This window comes from Sardina pilchardus, chromosome 16 (assembly GCF_963854185.1).
Source record: "Sardina pilchardus chromosome 16, fSarPil1.1, whole genome shotgun sequence".
NCBI classification, from domain to species: Eukaryota; Metazoa; Chordata; class Actinopteri; order Clupeiformes; family Clupeidae; genus Sardina; species Sardina pilchardus.
In genome coordinates, this window is record NC_085009.1 from 27294811 (window position 1) to 27317967 (window position 23157).

General features: G+C 43.1%; 1 protein-coding gene across 1 annotated transcript; it reads right to left on the bottom strand.

Annotated features, from left to right (window-relative positions):
• Window positions 1-8544: 8544 nt before the first annotated feature.
• On the bottom strand, window positions 8545-13381 carry LOC134059776 (C-type mannose receptor 2-like). The gene is made up of 6 exons (XM_062516276.1): window positions 13318-13381; window positions 11273-11319; window positions 10477-10851; window positions 9875-10237; window positions 9399-9746; window positions 8545-9253 (listed from the first exon to the last, which is right to left on the bottom strand). Exons 2-6 carry the CDS (start codon window positions 11307-11309, stop codon window positions 9240-9242), a joined length of 1137 nt encoding a protein of 378 aa, XP_062372260.1. The 5' UTR covers window positions 11310-11319; window positions 13318-13381; the 3' UTR covers window positions 8545-9239.
• Between the last annotated feature and the right edge of the window lie 9776 nt (window positions 13382-23157).

A 23157-nucleotide genomic window follows, 5' to 3' on the forward strand; every position in this document is an offset into this window, starting at 1 on the left:
TTACCAACAGTACCCATTTGGTCAAACATTCTAATAGATCACGTGAAAAGGTATAACCTTGATTAGATACACTGTAACGATTTTTCGCGATTGTAACAGTATTTCACTGTAATGCACGCAGTAATATACCGTTTACTCCAATACAGTACATTACTACTTGTAGCAGAGGATTGTGGGTAAGAAACGGATACTTCTGTACAGTACTTTTGTACTGCAAGTCAATTTACAGCAGTAATATACCGTTTACTCCAATACAGTACATTACTACTTGTAGCAGAGGATTGTGGGTAAGAAACGGATACTTCTGTACAGTACTTTTGTACTGCAATTCAATTTACAGCAGTAAAATCCCCGGGAAAAAATTGATAGCAAGGATTTATTTTTATTTAAACGGGGAGTGAGTGAAAACTGACAGACCAGATGATACACATTTGAAAAAAAAAATAGGATTTGGTAATGCTTACTTAAAACTGGCATAAAATGGCATAAAAAAAGGAGAACTTCCATGTTTTTTAATCCCCTTGTGCTACGTGTGAAGTTGAACAGTTTCTGCCTTTCTCTGCTGACTGAAGATTGTTCCAACAGTTCATATGACGGTCAGTGAAACAAACTGGCGAGTAAATAAACATTAAGTGCATTAAACAAATGTACTATTTGCAATCTTAATGCAATTCGTTTGAGCTCAGAGTCCGAAGTTGTTGCTTGGCCCCGAATGAACTTCAACTCCGTTTTAGCTTTTGATAACGATGCTAGCTAGTTGCTTAGCGAGGGCTGCTTCAGTTCAAGCGACTAGCCTTTTCAATATCTGTCTCAAGGTCAAGTCGCAACGTATATCCCAACGATAATGCCTGGTGGTGAGAGAGCATCCTCATCTGATCTGCATGGTAAAAAACCAAATCAAAATGAATTGATAATTTTTTTAATTGTGCTCATTGATAGACATTTAATGTTAGTGACGTTTGATAACGCTCTCGGCTATTTAGGCAGATAGCTAGCAGCTAGTCTTTTAACATTTCAGCGAAAGTCTTACATAACTGGATTAGCTAGGAAACATGTACTGTCGTATTTATTAGTAAGCTTTCTGCAAGGCAAGCCCATCTATTATTATCCGTCGCCCGTTTTTTCAGAACGCCTCTTCTCCTAGAGCGTTTGACCTATCGATGTGGTTCAAACACTAACAAATCAGGCCCGATCCAGTGTAGGTTACTTGTTAAAGTTGGATGGCTGCCGGTTGTCGTTTTTTCCGGTACTCCCGTTTCTAGACCATGCTCCATCAGAGGCGTCTAATGGGGGACTGTTATCACTGCCCCCTGGTGAGCAAGCCCACTCTTGCAGCTCCTCCACGGAGATGCACATTTCTAATTAATAAACCTACATTTTGAATCTAAAACTGGCGACCTAGCATTGATTGAGGTAACGTTAACAATCACTTTTTCTGGATGTAACAGGTGGTCCTCCTTGCCGCCCGACTTCTGCAAGCCTGGAATCTGGTGACTGCTAATATCAATTCAAACTGCTTTTATTATCTACTGATTTAACTTAAAGAGACCCTATGCAACTTTTTCATAGTCATAAAATCGCTCAGAAATCGTTGTTTTGCTTGACTGACCAGTTTCATCAAAAACAGTAATATTTCCTCCCGTCCCCAGTGTCCCTATCCGCTATTGCAACCTTGCAGTTTCTGCAGGAGACGATTGCTCTTTGTTTACATCTGGAAGTCTGAAACGTGTAAGGAACAAGAAGAACCACGCTTGCAATTTATATATAGTCTATATGTATAAATATACACGCTAATAAAACGAGCGAAAACGAAACCGAAACCAGAGATGAAATCGCCAATCCTGCATAGATCCTCTTTAATAAATAGGGACATTCTTTCTACCGCGATGGTTGTAAATGTTCAGTCGCTGTCAACGTTTTAGCAGCATATAAATATTTAAAGAGACATAGAAGTCTGACTAATTGAGAGTTCAGTGGCGGACTGATTATGGATTTTGCATATTGTTTGTGTTTAAGGCTGGCTTACATTGCACGATTTTGGCCTGTTTTAACAGTCGGCGACTAAATTTCCAAAATCGGGCGGAAATCTTGAGAGTTGTGCTAGAATCGCAGCGCGCTCCCGTCATCTAAATCGTTTAGTGTAAGGTGCCAATCTTAGCGGTTTTAAGTCCGTCGGAGGCAGTCTTTCTCTAGTTTTGCCGTTACGACAATATCAAACATGTTTGATATTATCGGAAGTCTTTTCAGTCGTGGCTCATGCAAATAGTGACGTGAACATTAAAAACCAATAGTAACCTCTCGCGAACACGAAAGCAGGAAGGGGCAAAATAGGCGACAGCTGTAGCCTATATGATTATTTGTTATTTCATTTCTTAAAATTTATTAGTCGGCTATTCTACGAGACAGAACAACTCTATATCTGTTAGTGATGTCACACATCAAACAATGCTGCAGAAACACGAAAAAAATACTTTGATATGAGTAGGCTATCATGTGATTTCCTGTTAATGATGACGTGTAGCCTATTGCACGATGGAAATAATTTGAAGGAATCTAGCAGCAGTCTTGTAAATAGTGACCCACAGTCTTTGCAAAATCCTAATCTGAGACTGGCCTGTGACTAGACTGTGACTAAAAACTCAATGAATTGTCTTTAGATGTGAGAGGGTCTGAGACTGTAGTCTTTCAAAAATCTTTTCCAAATCTTTGCAAAGTCTGTCAATGTAAGGTAGGCTTTAGTTGACATTGCTTGTTTGTTACAGGTGATTCTCTTCTTAAAGGGATATTCCGCCATTTTTGAAAAGAAGCTAATTTTCCACCTCCCATCGAGCAAAACAATTTATATTTACCTTTTCCCCTGTTCATCCAGCCATTCTGTGAGTCTGGCGATACAACTTTTGGCTTCAGCCTAGCAAAGATTATTGAATCAAATTAGACCAGTAGCATCTTGTTTAAAAGTGACAAAGATTTCCGGTTATTTTCCCATTTAAACGTGTCTCTTCTCAAGTCTCTTCTAGGCTGATTTGACATGGAACTACACTCTCATCTGGCGTAATAATCAAGGCAAGTTGCAAATTTTTTTTCAATTTTTTTTTTTTAAAGCTAAAAATGCAATATTGCGTTTATGACAGTCATCGCATGGGCATTTGTTTACTGACACATCAAAATCGATGACGGAGCGATGTAATTATTTTTCCATAAGCCATGCCCCACTAACTTTTAGATGCACATCTTTTGTCGAGTAAGTTGGGGGTTTTTTATGGAAAAAGGCTACGACATTAGAAGCAAAGAGAGCATTTTCCGCACCACTTTCACAGGCCGAATTTCAGGTTAAGCACAAGGGGGTAGGCGAATTCCCGGAAGTAGAAGTCCCATAACTTAATGTAACATGTGTTCTGTGTTGTCGTTGTCATTTCTGCATTTTCTACATAAGGAGTAGAAGGCAAAGTCAATGAATCACTTTCTTGTATACTTTATAATGTCGTTTTACCGTAAAGAAGTATAGTTAGCAAGTCTGTTGTAGGGAAGCTAACGTTCAACTTTGCACAGTAGGGAGTTGACCGTAATGCTTGGAGAAGGAGCTCAGTCCAGCCTGCACGAAAACCATAACAGAAAGTTATTACCAGGATCTTTGTGATAGGGTAAAGCATAACGAGGCAAGCAAACCTATATATATATATATATATATAAAAACTCAATGATGCACATTTCTCTGATCCATCTATCAGACCAGTTACAGCAAGTTACAGGTTGGCTAACGTCAAAGTCTGCGCGCATTCGATGTGTAGTTAACAGATTTTTTTTTTTTTCAGTCCCCTCCCATTGAGAACAACGGAGTCTTTTTGCACATTTCTACTGTCTGGTGAAAGTGTAAGTTTGGCGGAAATTGAAAATAAAGCTATTTTCTGAATGAAAATACATCAACTAAGCCGTGGAGGAAGTATTTTCGCTCATCAAGCAGTACAGAGCTAGCACGGGCAGGAGCTACAGCCCAAAATCGCAAACAGTGGGTTAGCATGGGGCAAACAGCCACACACTTTCAAACTCACATTTTAAAATCACTAACATTGCTCAAAACAGCGGCAAACCTCGTCAGCAGCTTGCTCTAGGTGTCTACACATAAAACGAAACACCAATCAGTCCGTAAACTTTGGAATAGTCTGTATACACATGGAATCAGTTCGAGACCGCAACCCAATCTGAACCACAGAAATGTCAGGCGAGATTCACACGGGAGCTATTCCTACGGGTAGTCAAAATCGCATTTTTAAACCACTAACATTGCTCAAAACAGCGCCAAACCTCGTCAGAAGCTTGCTCTAGGTGTCTACACATAAAACAAAGCACCAACAACTTGGCTCACGAACCCGACGTTTATAAAAGAAGACTGTTATGAACACTTACTTACCCCTTCCAGCTCCTCACGAAGGAAAGTCCACGAGCTCTCGTGTGACATTTCTGTGCTTCAGATGGGGTTACGGTCTCGAATTGATTCTACGTGTACTGACTATTCCAAAGTTTACAGACTGATTGATGCTTCGTTTTATGTGTAGACACCTAGAGCAAGCTACTCATGAGGTTTGGCGCTGTTTTGAGCAATGTTAGTGGTTTAAAAATGCGATTTTGAAAGCGTGTGGCTGTTTGCCCCATGCTAATCCACTGTTTGCGATTTTGGACTGTAGCTCCTGCCCGTGCTAGCCAGTGTTGCCAGATTGGGTTGACTGATTTCCGCCCAATCGCCCCGCCGTCTTCAGCAAGAAACCGCCCGATGACGTTTTTCTCATAGAGAACCATTGAACTCAAAATGTTATCTACCCGCCTACAGCTTATTTCCCCCTGCCGAACGATATAAAGAAGCCCAATTGGGCCAATCTGGCAACACTGGTGCTAGCTCTGTACTGCGTGATGAGCAAAAATTACTTCCTCCACGGCTTAATTGATGTATTTTCATTCAGAAAAATAGCTTTATTTTCAATTTCCGCCAAAATTACACTTTAAACACTACTGTTGAGTTTTTAAATTTTTGGTATTTGCTGGAATTTTAACGTAATTTGGTGATGACATGGGATAACATTGAGCCTGCACTTATTAAAGGAATTATCCGGAGTAAAATGCACTTTAGATCAATTTAGGGATGATTGGGAGTACACACGTTGAGTTGACATCACATCATGTCATTCGGATGTGTTTTGATAGAGCCGTTCTTAGCCAAAAACTCGTTAGCCTGGAAGTAACGTTGTTAAAGCGTTGCCCAGCTGCAGCAGGAAAGGTACTGAATCGTTTAAAATTCATTCATTCATTCATTCATTCATACACCATAAAGATGTACGTCTGAACTCTTTTGCCGATGGGTTATCCCTGCAGCCGCCTTTCCTTCTTGCAGTAGCAAAGAGGTTTTCTTCAATATCTTGGTTTAGTTTTGCTGTGAACAAGTCTTGCAGTTCGTAAACGATTTGCAGGTGGTCCCACAAGCAACCATCCTTTAAGAAGTTCGGTTTAAGGAGACATTCCTCAAGACATTTGATGTGGCCAGTAGTTAAAGGAGGCTTGAGGACTTCTGTATCCCTGTAAAAACGACTGTTAAAGGGATATTCTGCCATTTTTTGAAATAAGCTCATTTTCCGCCTTCCCTCGAGCAAAACAATTGATACTCACCTTTTTCCTGTTCATCCAGCCATTCTGTGAGTCTGGCGATACAAGTTTTAGCTTCACCCCAGCATAGATCATAGATCAACGGATTAGACCAGTAGCATCTCACCTGCTAGCATCATGTTTAAAAATGACTTAAGATTTCCGGTAATTTTCCCATTTAAAACATGGCTCTTCTGAAGTTAGAAAGTGCAATAAGACCAACTGAAAATTAAACCTGGCATTTTTCCTGGCTGATTTTGCATGGAACTACACTTTCATCTGATTTAATAATTTAATAATCAAGGAAACTTGCAAACGTACCATGGGCGCAGTGATATCACGCAGCATCTGAAAATAGTCCCCATAGACATCAAGCAGTAGTAGTGCCAGTAGTTTGCAAGCGAGCGAGCGAAAGCGATAAGCAAAAGCGAAACCGGCCATTTAATTGCCAAACCAGTTTCCCTTTAATTAAAATGAGCATTAATTCAGAGGATCTTACCTGTCAGACCGCTCTGGAGTTATGGCATCACTGTCAGCTTTTCATTGTTCACATACAGATGTCACCGTTTTCTATGGAAATATAACTCTGTTAAAGAGACCCTATGCAACTTTTTCATAAAATAAAATCGCATCAGAATCGCTCAGAAATCGTTGTTTTGCCTGACTGACCAGTTTCATCGAAAACAGTAATATTTCCTCCCGCCCCCAGTGTCCCGATCCGCTATTGCAACCTTGCAGTTTCTGCAGGAGACGATCGCTCCTTGTTTACATCTGGAAGTCTGAGATGTGTAAGGAACAAAAAGAGCCACGCTTGCAATTTATACATTTATATATAGCCTATATATGTAAAAATATACAAGCTAAAGCTGTCGGGGAAGTCTGCAGAGAAATATGGAAGCATAAAACGAGCGAAAACTAAACCGAAACCAGAGATGAAATCGCCAATCCTGCATAGTTCCTCTTTAATATCCTCTTTCACCTTTGTTAAGTTGTAGCAAAAGGCTTTTGAACAAAGTTTGACATCTTCTCATCCCATTTAATACCATTGGATGGGAAAAAAAAATAAATATTTGCCACTTTGTCACATGTTTTATTCTGACAGAAACTGCTGTTAAACATTGTCGACTTTTGTATGTGTGTGTGCGCAAGTGTACAGTACTAGAGTAAGCGACCCTCAGGAGGCTGGCATGCAAGGCACCACTCTGCACATCGGGTTCAGCGTCCTGCTCAAACACACTTCAGCTGGGTCAGGAGGAGTCAGGATCAAAATGCCCATATCTTGGGTTTCTGATCAACTACTGAGCATGTGTGTGTGTATGCCTATGTATTTGTGTGTGTGCGTGTGTGCGTGTGTGTATCTGTATGTGAGAGAAAGAGAGTGAGGCTGGAGGCCTGAGTAGTCATATTTGCATGCTGTTTGCTTTAGTTTGGTTTAGTTCTGCTTACGCTAACACATTGTGCCTTAGTTATGCAAAGATGCCCAATATACACACACACACACACACACAGGTACACACAAAAGAACTGAATACATGTTCACCATGATTTGCCTAAGTCCTCTCTGGCCACACATCCCCATAGAGATACAGTAATGTTCCTTTATGGGGCAACACCTTTGTATGTGTGTGTGAGAGAGAGAGAGACTTTTTTTTTTTTTTTTTAAGTATATTTTTTGGGCTTTTCTGCCTTTCATTGGATAGGATAGTAGAGAGACACACAGGAAGTGAGTGGGAGAGAGTTGAGGTGGGATCCAGAGTGGACCACGGGGCGGGAATCAAGCCCAGGTAGCCGGCGCGTGGTGCAGGTGCCCCAGCTAGTCGCGTATTTTCTTTATATTTAGTGTTTCGTCAAGGAAAAGTCATTCAAATACAAAAGGTGCAAACTAATTCACAGGCGTCCCATTTGGGAAGGGCTCTGGGCCCCCACCCTCCCATCCTGTCACAGCTGTGAGCAGATACACACACACACACACACACACACACACACACACACACACTCACACACTCACACTCACAGATGTGTGCAGACCAGGGACGTCACCAGCTGATTTCAGCCCTGAATGTGAGTATAGCCCCAATGTGTTTTGCATAGTTGACTAACAAATAAGAAACCCCTATTCTGATCGCACATTTAAACTGTAAGATGAGAAGGACCTCTTTATTAAACATACAAGTAGGATATGGGTCCTGACATTTGGAAGTAAGAGAGAGCGCGTACACGATAGAGTAAGCAAGCGAGAGAGTTCCAGACATAGATATTATAAAGATTTATAAATTATAAAGATTTATAATGTCTTTGTTTGCATTTCATATTTGTATACGAAAATTATAAGGAAATCATAAAAGCAACAAGGACAAGGAAGTGGTGGAGTTATGGTGTTCTCATCGTTTAGTTTACAAGGTCAGGTTTGTTATCAGCATGCCCTGCACTCATTATAGCCTACAGTTTAAAGCTGGCCAAACAGTGCTGGCCTATTGGCTACTTACGTAGTCTTTTTGGAATGGAATTAGTGAGTCCGTAATGATTCATTCTCCTTAAGCTAAACACAACATCAACCATATACAGCTAGCTAAAACGCCAATCTGCTTGGTGGCTATAGGCTGCAGTATATAGTTTGTCTTGAATGTCAAGATAGCAACAGGTCGTTATATCCTTTAATTATCAAAATATTATTGTCCATAATATTCAATCAATCTGGTGCAAATGAGGCTATAGTTGGTGGATTAATTATCAAACGTGAGCAGCAAGGGCAGGCAAAATGGGAATTATGAGAACTGTTTAGACTACGGGCTAAACCCTGAATGTTTTCAACTGCTAGGAACAACAAACCTCTTGTGTGAGACCTGTGATTAAGATAAACCCCCCTAAAATTGACCTTACGACACCCCTGTGCGAGAATAAAGAAAGCCATCAAGCTGATCAAAGTAATTTTATTTGGAGTTAACATAGTAGCCATTTTTTTTTTAATTTTAAATTTACTTTCAGATAAGAAAGGTTAATCATACTAATCAGAAATAGTCATGTCAGGAACAGCAAACATTCAGCACAGCAATATGCAATATGTTAGGTCATATTTAATGACCGAGTGCTTAATGGCATATGATATGGAAAGGAAACAATATATTGAAAGATGGGTCAAAAGTAAAGAGGCAGAAGGATGGGATCAATAGAAGACCTGGGTAAGATTTGCTAGAATATACATATCGATATCTGGATGGCTGTTTCTTATTGGGGAGTAAAGGGGGTGAAGGGTTGTCTTGTTTGTGCGTGTGTATATGTGTTTTTTTTTTGTTGTTGTTGTATGGTTGTAATTGCTGTGAAAGTAAATAAAAAAATTAAAAAAACATTCAGCACAGTATTACGCTTTGAAAGTTGACAAACTGCACACAATCATTGCTCACAAAAACAACACAAACAAATTGTCGTATTAAAATGTGTAAAAAATCTTGAGCTATTAGTAATAGGAAATAATGAATATGGTAATAGTAACACAATGAAGTGGATGTGATAGTAGTAGTGAAGTTGCTTGTGATTAAATGAGTGGTGAATATGAATGGGAGCAGGAGGACCCTGAGGAGTTTCAACGCTGCTCTGGAGGACTGGAGAATTCAGTCACAACCATCTGTAAGAGGGTGTGGACACACACACACACACACACACACACACACACACAGTTAGACTGAAGTTATGGCAACACAATGTAATGTACACATTTCCTCCATTGAAGGTTCTCTTTCAGTCCATAAACTGAGCACAGACAGACTCACCCTCAGTGGTGCAGATGAAGTTGAGTTGGTCAGTCTTAGTCAGGTTGCCGACCCACTGCCCCCCTCCAGACTCCACTGCCCCGACTCCTTGATGGAAGGACTCCACCTGCTCGTGCCCTTGGGTCCAGTTGCTGTAGCAGACGGTCTGTCCACAGACCCAGTACCAGCCCACACCGTAGGAGTGGAGCAGGCCCACCCATACGTGAGGAGTGGAGGCTCCTTTAGCCAGCCTGCTCACCCAGCGCTGGACCCGCTCAGACGTCACAGACACCAGGTCCACATGGTGCTCTCGGCAGTACTGCAGCGCCTCTCTCCAGGTCTTATCCTCACGGACCAGAACCAGCTTGTCTGGAGGGAAAATACAATGAGAGAATGCTGATTGGTAGTGTTAGTCCGTCAGCACATCTGCTCAGGATCATGCTGTTGTTTGGGACTAAATTCCCACCAATCAGAGAACAGCAGCCCTTGCGACTCACCTTCATAGCAGATGAAGCTCTTCAGGCAGCTGCAATCTGCATCATTCCACCGACCACCGATAGCTTTACGAGTTTCAACACAGAACACCTTCATATTGCCATTATTGGGTTCTCCAGTGTTCCAGTAGCGGAATGAGGAACTGCTGCCATCTGACCACTCTGACCAGTTAGCTCTGAACAGGCCGATCCAGAAATATCTATTTCCTGTAACTTCATGATCGTTTAACACTTTCTGTATCTTATTGTTCTCTTCCTGATTCCTCACACTGGCCAGGTCTGTGTGATTCTCTCTGCAGTATCTCTGAGCATCAGTCCAGTTCTTCTCCTCAGTAACCAGCACATAGGGCTGTGTGGAGTCTCCCCCTGTGGTAATGCATGGGTCATGGTTAACTGGGAATCAGCACAGCTTTACAGTCTGGACCAGTGTGAGTGAGACTTAACTATTTAGTTGTACGGTTTGGCTGCCTGTATTCATGAGTCTGAACTAATGTCAGTGTACATGAGGTCATTACACACTGATATGTAGATTTGCAGAGTTTGGATGCATGTGTTGCTGAGTAAATGAATAACATTGTTCTGAATGAAAGGAGATTGATTCTCACCATCATAGCAGATGAAGGAATGGCTAGTCTTACACGTGAAATCATGCCATTTTCCATTTGCTTTCATAGCCACACAGTCTTCACCATTTTTATGTGGTTGGTTACTATCCCATTTCCTGAACTCTGCTTCATTCTCTTTGTAGAAATCCCTGTCGGCCAGAGACCACTGCCAGTCTCCCCTCTTCAGCCCAATCCAGGCATTTCCAGCATCTGCTTCATGGATCATGCTTTTCACCTTCTCCATCTCTGTCATGTCGTCTATGGTGGCGAGGTCAGTGAACTTCTCTCTGCAGTACTGCTGAGCTTCTGTCCAGTTCTTCTGCTCCTTCACCACATGGAACTGACGTGGCACAGAGGAGGAGAGACTGACCAGACCTGAGAGGACACACACACAGACAAACACACACACACACACACACACACACATGCACACAGAGTGAGGCACACATATAGTACATAGAGGGAGAGAGAGACACACACACACACACACACACACACACAAACCAACCACCACCATCACCACTTCACAGACATACTACAATACCAGATGCAGACATGTTATTATTTTTCCAAAGACCCATTTGAAGAAATGGGCCATGGCGACTGTTGAGGATTGCCTCATAGGGCCGGAGTGGGGGTCAAAGGGGGGTGGAGGGCCTGAGTTGGCCTGCAGGCCTTAGTTTGGTGGCCCTTGTAGTATACTATACTGTAGACTGTACAATTACATGTTATGTGACACACACACACACACATATGCATACACATTACACACACACACACACACACACACACTGACCTGAGACCAGCAGTATAGTAATGAGAAGTGGAATCATGATTGAGGGCCTGAGGAGAGAAGATTCAGAGACATTGGACACACTGGTACACATCATCAAGGAGTGAAACACACACTGTGTAATGAATTGCTCATTACCCTTTTTGTGTTGCAGTTATGCGAGTCTGCCATAAGATGGTGATGTTGCTCGTATAACCCATGTTAAATTCAGTCTTACCAGAGCCCGTCTATGGAGAGCCTGGCCACTCCCTTTTACGTCCTACTGTACCGAATTTTGGTTGCAGTTCCACTAGAGTTCCACTAGGGGCGATTACCCACGAGTGCAAAATGAATGGGAGTCTATGGAGCTTGATGGCTAAATTTGTTTCTTTCAACCGACTGTCATTGACAAAATTTCAGATTAGATTGTATTTTTTTGGATATTCAACATGGGTTATAGATTGAAGTTGAATGAATAAGTAAGTATGATTAAACATAGTCAATAGTAGGCCGTGTTGAAAGATTATTCCAGAGCCTACGGTAAAGTCCTGGTCACCCTTCTAGTTCCGCTGCTCATCTCTGGGAGAATGGCACCACTGTGACTGGTGTAGCTGTCTTCTCTGCCACACACACACACACACACACAGACGCCACTGAGCCACTAGTGGGGGACTTCGAGCAGACACACACACACACACAGACGCCACTGAGACAATAGTTGGAGACTGAGAGCAGACACACACACACACACAGACGCCATTGAGACACTAGTGGGAGACTGAGAGCACACACACACACAAACACACACACACACACACAGACGCCACTGAGACACTAGTGGGGGACTCCGAGCAGACTCACACACACACACACACAGACGCGCACACACACACACACACACAGACGCCATTGAGACACTAGTGAGAGACTGAGAGCACACACACACACACAGACGCCACTGAGGCACTGAGGGGGACTGAGATGAGCTGTTGTGATGATGAGCTGAGTGACCTGAAGGTAGCGTACGGACTTAGAGGATCTGTGATGTACAGTATGATGGCGCTAAGCTGTTACGAGCTTTAAGAACAAAAAGTAAAACTCTAAAAGCAATTTGCTATTTAACTGGTAGCCAGGCCAGACTGACTTCCCCCGTCCTCTTTCCATTTTTAATTAACAATTTTAGCAACAACAAAAAAAAGGTTTTAAAAAAGATATAGTCAAGTAATATTTCCAAACAAAGTCTTTCTAAGTTACAAATTAATTCACAGGCGTCCCAATTTGGATGGGCATTGGACCATCCTTCCATCCTGTCATAGCTGTGAGAAGACACACACACACACACACACACAGATTTGTGCAGACTCACAGACAACACACTCACGGCTGAGTGCAGACACACTCATGACACACGATCAGCACCATCCTGTCTGAGTCCTGTGATTCAGCTCTACTCTAGACTACTGGATCAGCACCATCCTGTCTGAGCCCTGTGATTCAGCTCTACTGTCCTCTAGACTACTGGATCAGCACCATCCTATCCAAACCCTGTGATTCAGCTCTACTCTAGACTACTGGATCAGCACCATCCTATCTGAGCCCTGTGATTCAGCTCTACTCTAGACTACTGGATCAGCACCATCCTATCTGAGCCCTGTGATTCAGCTCTACTCTAGACTACTGGATCAGCACCATCCTATCTGAGCCCTGTGATTCAGCTCTACTCTAGACTACTGAGCCCTGTGATTCAGCTCTACTCTAGACTACTGGATCAGCACCGTCCTATCTGAGCCCTGTGATTCAGCTCTACTCCCCTCTTGATCACTGAGGTCCTCTGACATTTGTTGTCTCAGCCTTTCTTCAGCACCAAGAGATAAGTCAGGACAGAACTCATTTCATTTGTGATTCCCTTGTGAACCAAAAACTCAAACCACCAACATGGGAGGAACTCGACTACCAGGGTTAAGTGTGGGGAAAAAATGTATTACGGTTCCTATTTGTAGTTTTAGTGACGTTACATCACTGACTTAACTTTGGTTATATCATGATGAACATAATTAACAGGGTCTTACCTGTCAGACAGCTCTGGAGTTGCGTCTCTGTTGTCACCCCTTCTGGTTACGCTGCTCGTCTCTGTGAGAATGACACCACTGTGACTGGTGCTGCTGTATAGATGGCTGGATATGGTGTTATTTATGCAAAATCACCTGTGCCATTCCACACACACAGACGTCACTGTTTTCTACACAACATTACACTTTGGTAATGTCCTCCTACACCAATCAAGAGGCTTTGGTTTTAAATACACGTGTTTGGAGCATTCACAGAGTTTAATATACCGTCGTAGCATTTGTACAATAGCTTAAAGGCTCTATGGGTTTGAAGAGCGTTTTATAAATTGCCTGTTGTTATGGTGACTAGAGGTCCTGGGTAGCGCTGTACACTACGACCACCACTAAAGTTTGACATCTTCTCCTCACATTAAATACCAATGTGTGGGTGAAATAGTGAAAAAAGTGTATGTCCCAATCCAAGAGTGTTTTGATCTTGATTGACAGTGTTTCTGACAAAACTACACTTCCCTACTACAAGTTTGTTGATTAGCGTGTGAGTGTAACTGTGCGTGTGCGTGCTGTTTCTTCCGGGTAATGGCCCACTCTTTTCCAGGGATTTCCCCAAAACTGCCCCAGTCAGATCTCACGTACAGCGTTCTCTGTACCCAGAGCAGAACTTCCTCCACATCACACAGACATTTACATTTGGGGAATGAAGATGGCAAGATAAGAACACACACTGACATACACTCACACACATACTGTATGCACATGCCTTCACATCCCAAATAAACACACACACTCACACACACACACACACACACACACACACACACACACACACACACACACACACACACACACACACATACACACATACACACATACACACACACACCTGCCCTCACACTCACCTGTGCATACATGTACACACATGCACACACACATACACACCACACATCAGGGACGGACTGAGACTAAAAAAGGCCTTGGGCCTTCTTCCAAATAGGCCCACTACTCCATGCAGTACACGTGCACACATCCCCCCTTGCTGTGTCATATACTTTGCCAGTCAAGGTAACACATTCAAAATTGGTGGTCACATTTTACAAAAATAACCTGGGGACCCAGGTTCGAATCCTGTCTGCGGTCATATACCGATCCCACCCCATATCTCTCCCACTTGTTTCCTGTCTACCTCTTCACTATCCTACTGTATGATAATAAAGGCAAAATGATAGGCAAAAATGTATATATATATTATTGATTGCGTGCTGCTGGGCATGAAATATTTGGCATTAAATGGCATTAAATGTTTGTGGGCCTCCAAAATGCTAAAAAGGTTGGGTTGAAAAACATAAATAAATGACTTGAGAGGTATTACATGCATTGATTATATCATATTACAATACACCCTGTAAAAACCTGCACAGGTTGTGTCATATTCAACTCGTTTTAAGCAAGTGTATTGGGAGTTAGATCTCATCACATACTACAGTACAGTACATCAATAGAAGAGGCCTACAGTACAGTAGCTCCTGGGCAGCTCTTGCAGCTGGTGCTCTAGCAGCTGTGGATAATGTTAAAGGTGCTCTATGAGATCCTGAATGATGTTACTTCTGATGTTCCACGTAAACAAACAAAACACTACTTTCCAATACATGTTACTAAATCAAGTTTTTCTCACTGCCCCCAACCCACATGTGCATGCTCACTAACCCCCAACCCCCCCCCCCCCCCCATAACATCTTGTTGGTGTTTGGCTGAAATATGGTTTGTTATGATTTGGTACACATCCTGTGCCCTAGTGTTTGTTTGACGTTTTACAGATCCTGTGTTGTCTCCAGAGACCAGATTTTTTCACAATGTTTTCAGGGAGCAGGCAGCAAGCTGATCAATAGGAGATGGCTATGATTTGAGACAAAAATGAAATTGCTCTAAAAACCATGCTCAACCATCTCATAGTGCACCTTTTAGGCCACACCTGTTAAACTTACCTCAACATGACACTTATTAAGGGTAGAATTTTTCTTATAACCATTATCTTATAGCCTAAACAAAGCAATACTGTCAAGAGAATTTAGAGTGGATAGAGATATGATGTTACTTTTCTATAACTAATTTGTGGAGAGCATGCTACTTTTTTTTGGTGTTGCCTGGCATTTTTTCTTTGTCAATGACCAACAAAACAACAACATGGCCAGCAAGGTTGTGGGGCAAAAACTAGACAGTATACCTGTGACTGTGAAAGAAGGGTGGTGAAGAAAGGTCAAGCAATAAGTGAAGAACTGTCACATCCCCTACACCAGGCATATGAGGGAGGAGGAGGTTCAGGTCACCTTCTCTCCAAACAAATACAGCCAGTAGGTCATTCATTCCAACTAGTATTACATTGATGAACAAGAAGTTACCTGCAGGACAGCACTTTAAATAGCACCATGCACTCTCTTTCCAGCTGGACTGTCACAGTATGCACAACTGCACTTTATTATCCTATTTATGTGTAGTGGGGTTGGTGTCTTCTGTCCTGATGTTGTGTATGTGTGGGGGTGAGTCCTGTGATTAAGATAACCCCCCCCCTAAAATGGACCTAACGACGCCCCTGTACGAGAATAAAGAAAGCCATCAAGCTGATCAAAGTAATTTTATTGGGAGTTAACATATTAGCCCTTTTTTTTTACATCAGGTAAGAAAGGTTAATCATACTAATCAGAAATAGTCATGTCAGGAACAGCAAACATTCAGCACAGAATTGCACAGTTGACAAACTGTACACTTGTCCTGTCAAAACATGACATCATTGCTCACAAAAACAACACACACAAATTGTTGTATTAAAATGTATAAAAATGAAGTGGATGTGATAGTAGTAGTGAATTTGCTTGTGATTAAATGAGTGGTGAATATGAATGGGAGCAGGAGGACCCTGAGGAGTTTCTCCAACGCTGCTCCGGACTGAGGAGGATTCAGTCACAACCATCTGTAAGAGGGTGTGGACACACACACACACACACAGTTAGACTGAAGTTACAGTAACACAATGTGATATACACATTTCTTACATTGAAGGTTCTCTTTCAGTCCATAAACTGAGCACAGACGGACTCACCCTCAGTGGTACAGATGAAGTTGAGTTGGTCAGTCTTAGTCAGGTTGCTGACCCACTGCCCCCCTCCAGACTCCACTGCTCCGACTCCTTGATGGAAGGACTCCACCTGCTCGTGTCCTTGGGTCCAGTTGCTGTAGCAGACGGTCTGTCCACAGACCCAGTACCAGCCCACACCGTAGGAGTGGAGCAGGCCCACCCACACGTGAGGAGTGGAGGCTCCTTTAGCCCTCTGACTCACCCAGCGCTGGACCCGCTCAGACGTCACAGACACCAGGTCCACGTGTTCCTCTCGGCAGTACTGCAGCGCCTCTCTCCAGGTCTTATTCTCACGGACCAGAACCAGCTTGTCTGGAGGGAAAATACAGAAAATACAGATTCCTGCTCAGTGCTGGAGATTCTCAGAGTATCCGCAGCGACTAATGTGCAGGGTGACCAGATGGACAATTCACAGAGAAATGGCAACACCATGAAGGTGCAACAGCACAGAGAGGATCGGCATTAAGAGCTGCTAGTGTTTGGCCATTAGCACATCTGCTCAGGATCATGCTGCTGTTTGGGACTGAATTCCCACCAATCAGACAACAGCAGCTCTTTTGACTCACCTTCATAGCAGATGAAGCTTTTCAGGCAGCTGCAATCTGCATTATTCCACCGACCACCGGTAGCTTTACATGTTTCAACACAGAACTCCTTCCCATTGCGATTATTGGGTTCTCCAGTGTTCCACTGGCGGACTGAGGAGCTGCTGCCATCTGACCACTCTGACCAGGCAGCTCTGAACAGGCCGATCCAGGCACTTCTATCTCCTTTAACTTGCTTTATCTGGTCATTTTCTGCCTGATTCCTCACACTTGCCAGGTCTGTGTGTTTCTCTCTGCAGTATCTCTGAGCATCTGGCCAGGTCTTTGCCTCAGTAACCAGCACATAGGGACGCGTGGAGCTTCCCCCTGTGGTAATGCATGGGTCATGGTTAACTGGGAATCAGCACAGCTTTACAGTCTGATCTTGTGTGAGTGAGACAAAGAGAGAGTCTGAACTGATGTCAATGTAAATGCCACCTTTACACACTGATTAGATCTGCACAGTTTTGGATGCATGTGTTGCACAGAAAATGAATAACCTTGTCCTACATGAAAGAGTTGGATTCTCACCATCATAGCAGATGAAGGGAAAGTGGCGCATGCACTTGGCATCATGCCATTTTCTATCTTTGCCTGCATTGAACCACATAGCCACACACTCTTGATCACCTCCATTGGGTTGGTTTGAATCCCAGTTCCTAAACTCTGCTTCATTCTCTTTGTAGAAATCCCTGTCAGCCAGAGACCACTGCCAGTCTCCCCTGCTTCAGCCCAATCCAAGCATTTCCAGCATCTGCTTCATGGATCATGCTCTTCACCTTCTCCATCTCTGTCATGTCGTCTATGGTGGCGAGGTCAGTGAAATTCTCTCTGCAGTACTTCCGAGCTTCTGTCCAGTTCTTCTGTTCCTTCACCACATGGAACTGACGTGGCACAGAGGAGGAGACACTGCCCAGACCTGAGAGGACACACACACACACACACACACACACCACCACCACCATCACACATACTACAGTATACACAGTTACATACTGGGAACATTTTGATGTGATGTGATGTGACACACATGTGCACACACACACACACACACACACACACACACTACACACACCAACACCTCTATATCATACTACATCAGGGGTCACCAAACTTTTTTCTCTGGGGGCCACATTATCGTTCCTGACGGTGATGGGGGGGCGGGGCCAGGGCAGCTATATGACAGAATTGCATCACCCTTCTCCTCAGGACACACCACCTCGGCCACAGCAAGCATGCATTCTTTAACAAAGTCCACATCAGTAAACGGCTTTCCATAGGTAGCTAGTAGGTGAGTTTATCGGGAATACATGCTGCGGTGCAGCCAGTCTGTCATCCTCCAAATCCTGTCTTTTCTTACTTGCCCTCACAAGTTAGCATACTCTGTGTGGCGGGTTTCGTGGTGACGATGCAGATTATATTCTTTGCAAACCGCCACACTTTCTTTACATATATGTAAACCATGTGAAGAATCCACTGTCCTTTGAAAACGGCACTTTCTATCAAATGTTTTGTTTAACGCTTGCCATTTTGCTGTCCTGAACACTGATAGTTAACTGAAAAAATCAACAAAATACCGAATGCAGACGTGTGTATTTTCCCAAAAATCAATTTAAAGAAATGGGCCATGGCGACTGTTGGGGATCACCTCATAGGGCCGGAGTGGGGGGCAGCGGGGCCGGTGGAGGGGGGTGGAGGGCCTGAGTTGGCCCGCAGGCCTTAGTTCGGTGACTCTTGTAGTACATTATATACGGCACAATTACATATTTTGCAGTATTTGATGTGATGTGACACACACATACAGTACATAGACACACACACACACACACACACACACACTGACCTGAGACCAGCAGTATAGTAATGAGAAGTGAAATCATGATGGAGGACCTGAGGAGAGAAGATCATTCAGAGACATTAGACACACTGGTACACATCATGAGTGAAACACACACTTTGTAATTAATTGCTCATTACCCTTTTTGTGTTGCAGTTATGCTAGTCTGCCACAAGATGGTGATGTTGCAGTTATAACCCATGTTAAATTCAGTCTTACCAGAGCCCGTCTAGGGAGAGCCTGGCCACTCCCTTTTACGTCCTACTGTACTGATTTTGGTTGCAGTTCCGCCAGAGTTCCACTAGGGGTGATCACTCATGTGTACAAAATGAATGGGAGTCTATGGAGCTTGATGGCTAAATTTGTCTCTTTCAACCGATTGTCATTGAGAACTCTCAAATTTGATTGTAGTTTTTGCAAATTCAACATCGGTTATATTTTGAAGTTGAATGAATATCTCCTTTCGATTTCTTAAAGGTTGAGTTGTTGTTGCCCATAACATGCTAACATTCTGCCAATGAAGTGTGTGTGTATGACATCATTGACATATTGAAAGACTTTTTAAAGTGACTCTAAAAAATCTAACACCAAGGAATGTGTAATTTCTTTGCATCCACTTTCAAATACAACGTTCAAATTACTAAGCAAAAAATATATCCTGAGAAAAGTGTATTTTTAGAAATATTTTAATTAACGATAGAATAAGTAAATCAAATGAGAATTATTTAAAAAAAAAAAAAAAAATGAAACAAGTTAGAGATTAAAATAGAGGGCAAGTGGGTAGGATACAATGACAAAGTGAGGAAGAAACTAGTTGAGAAAGGGGTGAAAAGCCAAAGGGCGGCCTCAGTCTAAGCTATAAGTAGGAGAGAAAAAACGGGCTTTAAGTTTGATTAAAAACAGCCAGTAGTATGACGTGTGGTAAGAGATTATTCCAGAGCCTATGGGCCGTGACGGTAAAGTCTTGGTCACTCTTCTGGTTCCACTGCTTATGGGAGAATGGCACCACTGTGACTGGTGTAGCTGTCTACATATTTTTTTTTTTATTTATGCTAACACTAGGGGGCGGCAGCAGTAAAGGCCCGGTCACCCTTCTGGTTACATGACTAATATGGCACCACTGTGACTGGTGTAGCTGTCTACATACTTTGTTTTTATTTATGCTAACACTAGGGGGCGGCAGCAGTAAAGGCCCGGTCACCCTTCTGGTTACATGACTAATATGGCAGCACTGTGACTGGTGTAGCTGTCTACATAATTTGTTTTTCTTCATGCAAAATCTCCTCTGCCACACCACACATACAGACGCCACTGAGGCACTAGTGGGGGACTGAGAGCAGACAGACAGACAGACAGACACACACACGCGCGCACACAGACACACACACACACACACACACACACAGACGCTACTGAGACACTAGTGGGAGACTAAGAGCAGACACACACACACACAAAGACATACACATACACACACACACACACACACACACACACACACACACACACACACACACACACACACACACACACACACATACACACACACACACACACACACACGCACACACATACACACACACACACACACACACACACATACACACACACACACACACACACACGCACACACATACACACACACACACACACACACACACACACACACACAGACGCCACTGAGGCACTGAGGGGGACTGAGATGAGCTGTTGTGATGATGACCTGAGTGACCTGAAGGTAGCGTACGGACTTAGTGGATCTGTGATGTACAGTATGATGGTGCTAAGCTGTTACGAGCTTTAAGAACAGAAAGTACATTTCTAAAAGCAATTTGCTATTTTACTGGTAGCCAGGCCAGACTGACTTCCCCCGTCCTCTTTCCATTTTTAAGTAACAATTTTAGCAACAACAAAAAAAAGGATGTAACATGATCAAAGAGGTTTGGATTAAAAACGGCAATGCTGCTTTGCGATTGTTGGACTTTTATTTTGACAAGTTGACATCGTTCTGTCTTCCACACTCCATATCATGAAAGGTTTGGTGTGAATGTTGAGTTATGTCTTGTGAAACAGTCATGAATGCTTTATGTGCAGATTCTGACAGCTGCTATGAATGTGTTATGAACTCCCCTGTGAAGTAGTGTTACAATGACTTGTTCATAATGTTTATGACACATTCATGACAGTCTCATGTCACTCTTATGTAGATACTGTACCTTCAAGGAGAGTGCAAGAGAAAGTGTAACCAAAAGTAGACTTTTCAAGGACTTTGGTAGAACAAAGTGTAGAGGTTAAAACGAATAGAATAGATTGTTTTGGTGAGTTGGTATTTTATATATTTGTAGTATTTTTCATTATGTTTCCCAAAAGCAATAGCTCATAATTCAGTCTCAGCCAAACATGTATTAAATGTAAATGCATACATGTAAATGTAAATTTAACAAAGCCAACACCACCAGCGAAAATAACAAACAGAACACAAATTAAAGATCGATCTGTGAAACGTCCATTATATCTAGTTGAGTTGAAGTGATTATATAGGGGTGTCATTATGGTGGACACAAAGGAAGTGACACAAAACACAAACGATCAACCAGCATTCTAACAGGTGAGACGTTTTGTGTTTGAAAGTGCAAACTAGACGTGCTGAGCTCTATTTACTGCCCTGTGTGTGCCGTCAGTGTGTACATCTCCTAGTTTACACACTTCATACACCACATCACATGAACAACAGCAGAGTGTTTGTTTAGAGCTCAGTTCTCTTCCTCCTCTTCCTCCCCTCTTCTTTCTTCTCCTCCTTCTGCTTCTTGAAGATCTTTCCATCTTGCTTCTTCCAGCTCAGTTTGGCATCTGCTGGCATCCCACCGTCCCTCAGTCTCTGCTGAATCTGGAGAACAGAACCCAAGTCATTCAGAACCACCTCTCACCATGGACTGTCACACATTCCCAGTACAGACTCACTTGTAGGGGTCTGGACTCACCTGCTGTAGGAAGGCCTGCTGCACGGCAGGGTCATGGATGTTCATATGAGAAGCTACCTTGAAATCCACTCTCACAATCTGCCTCTTCACCTCTTTTGAATCTGAACAGAGCAACACACACATGCACAGATACTTTTTAATAACTGGTACGGCACCAAGGGTGTGCTTGCACTTACAGTAGGGTTAAGGTTGAAGAACTGTGTGGTGGACAGATACATCAACATTTACACCCGTATCCAATATGCACAACCAAAGACGTATTCCTGACCACTTGAGTTTAGATTCCGTAACCTTTGAACGGTAACTCAATTTAAACAGCGTGTGTTGTCTTAAGTGTCAACTGTCTTTCTGATGCAGGTTGTTGTGCGTGGTTGCCAGGTAGCAAAATAATTTCCCCCTTGGGGATTAATAAAGTGCAATCTAATCTAAATTAATCTAATCTAAGACTTTTGGAAGAAAAGATCAGGCAGAGTGCCGAGAGACTGATGAGATGAACCACCTCTATGGCGGCTTAGACAGAGACAACATGGCCGCTTAGATAGAGACAACATGGCCGCTTAAATAGAGACAACATGGCCGCTTAAATAGAGACAACACGGCCGCTTAGATAGAGACAACACGGCCGCTTAGATAGAGACAACACGGCCGCTTAGATAGGGACAACACGGCCGCTTAGATAGAGACAACACGGCCGCTTAGATAGAGACAACACGGCCGCTTAGATAGGGACAACACGGCCGCTTAGATAGAGACAACACGGCCGCTTAGATAGGGACAACATGGAGGTGGCCATCAAGAGTCCCTTAGATAGAGACAACATGGAGGTGGCCATCAAGAGTCTCTTAGATAGAGACAACATGGAGGTGGCCATCTTAGATAGAGACAACATGGCCGCTTAGATAGGGACAACACACACACTCACTGAGCAGGACTAATGCACGTAAGGCTGCTGATCCTGATGGTACACACACACACACACACACACTGAGCAGGACTAATGCATGTAAGGCTGCTGATCCTGATGGTACACACACTGAGCAGGACTAATGCACTAAGGCTGCTGATCCTGATGGTACACACACACACACACACACACACACACACACACACTGAGCAGGACTAATGCACGTAAGGCTGCTGATCCTGATGGTACACACACACACACATACACACACACACACACACACACTGAGCAGGACTAATGCACGTAAGGCTGCTGATCCTGATGGTACACACACACACACACACACACACACACACACTGAGCAGGACTAATGCACATAAGGCTGCTGATTGCTCCTGGTTTGGAGT

Excerpts from the sequence above, each read along its gene's own strand:
- LOC134059776 (XM_062516276.1), bottom strand. The coding sequence starts at position 11,309 with ATGATTCCACTTCTCATTACTATACTGCTGGTCTCAG. Across the intron at positions 10,238-10,476 it reads TTCCTTCATCTGCTATGATG|GGGGAGACTCCACACAGCCC; the intron begins GTGAGAATCAAT and ends GCATTACCACAG. Across the intron at positions 9,747-9,874 it reads GAGCTTCATCTGCTATGAAG|ACAAGCTGGTTCTGGTCCGT; the intron begins GTGAGTCGCAAG and ends TTTTCCCTCCAG.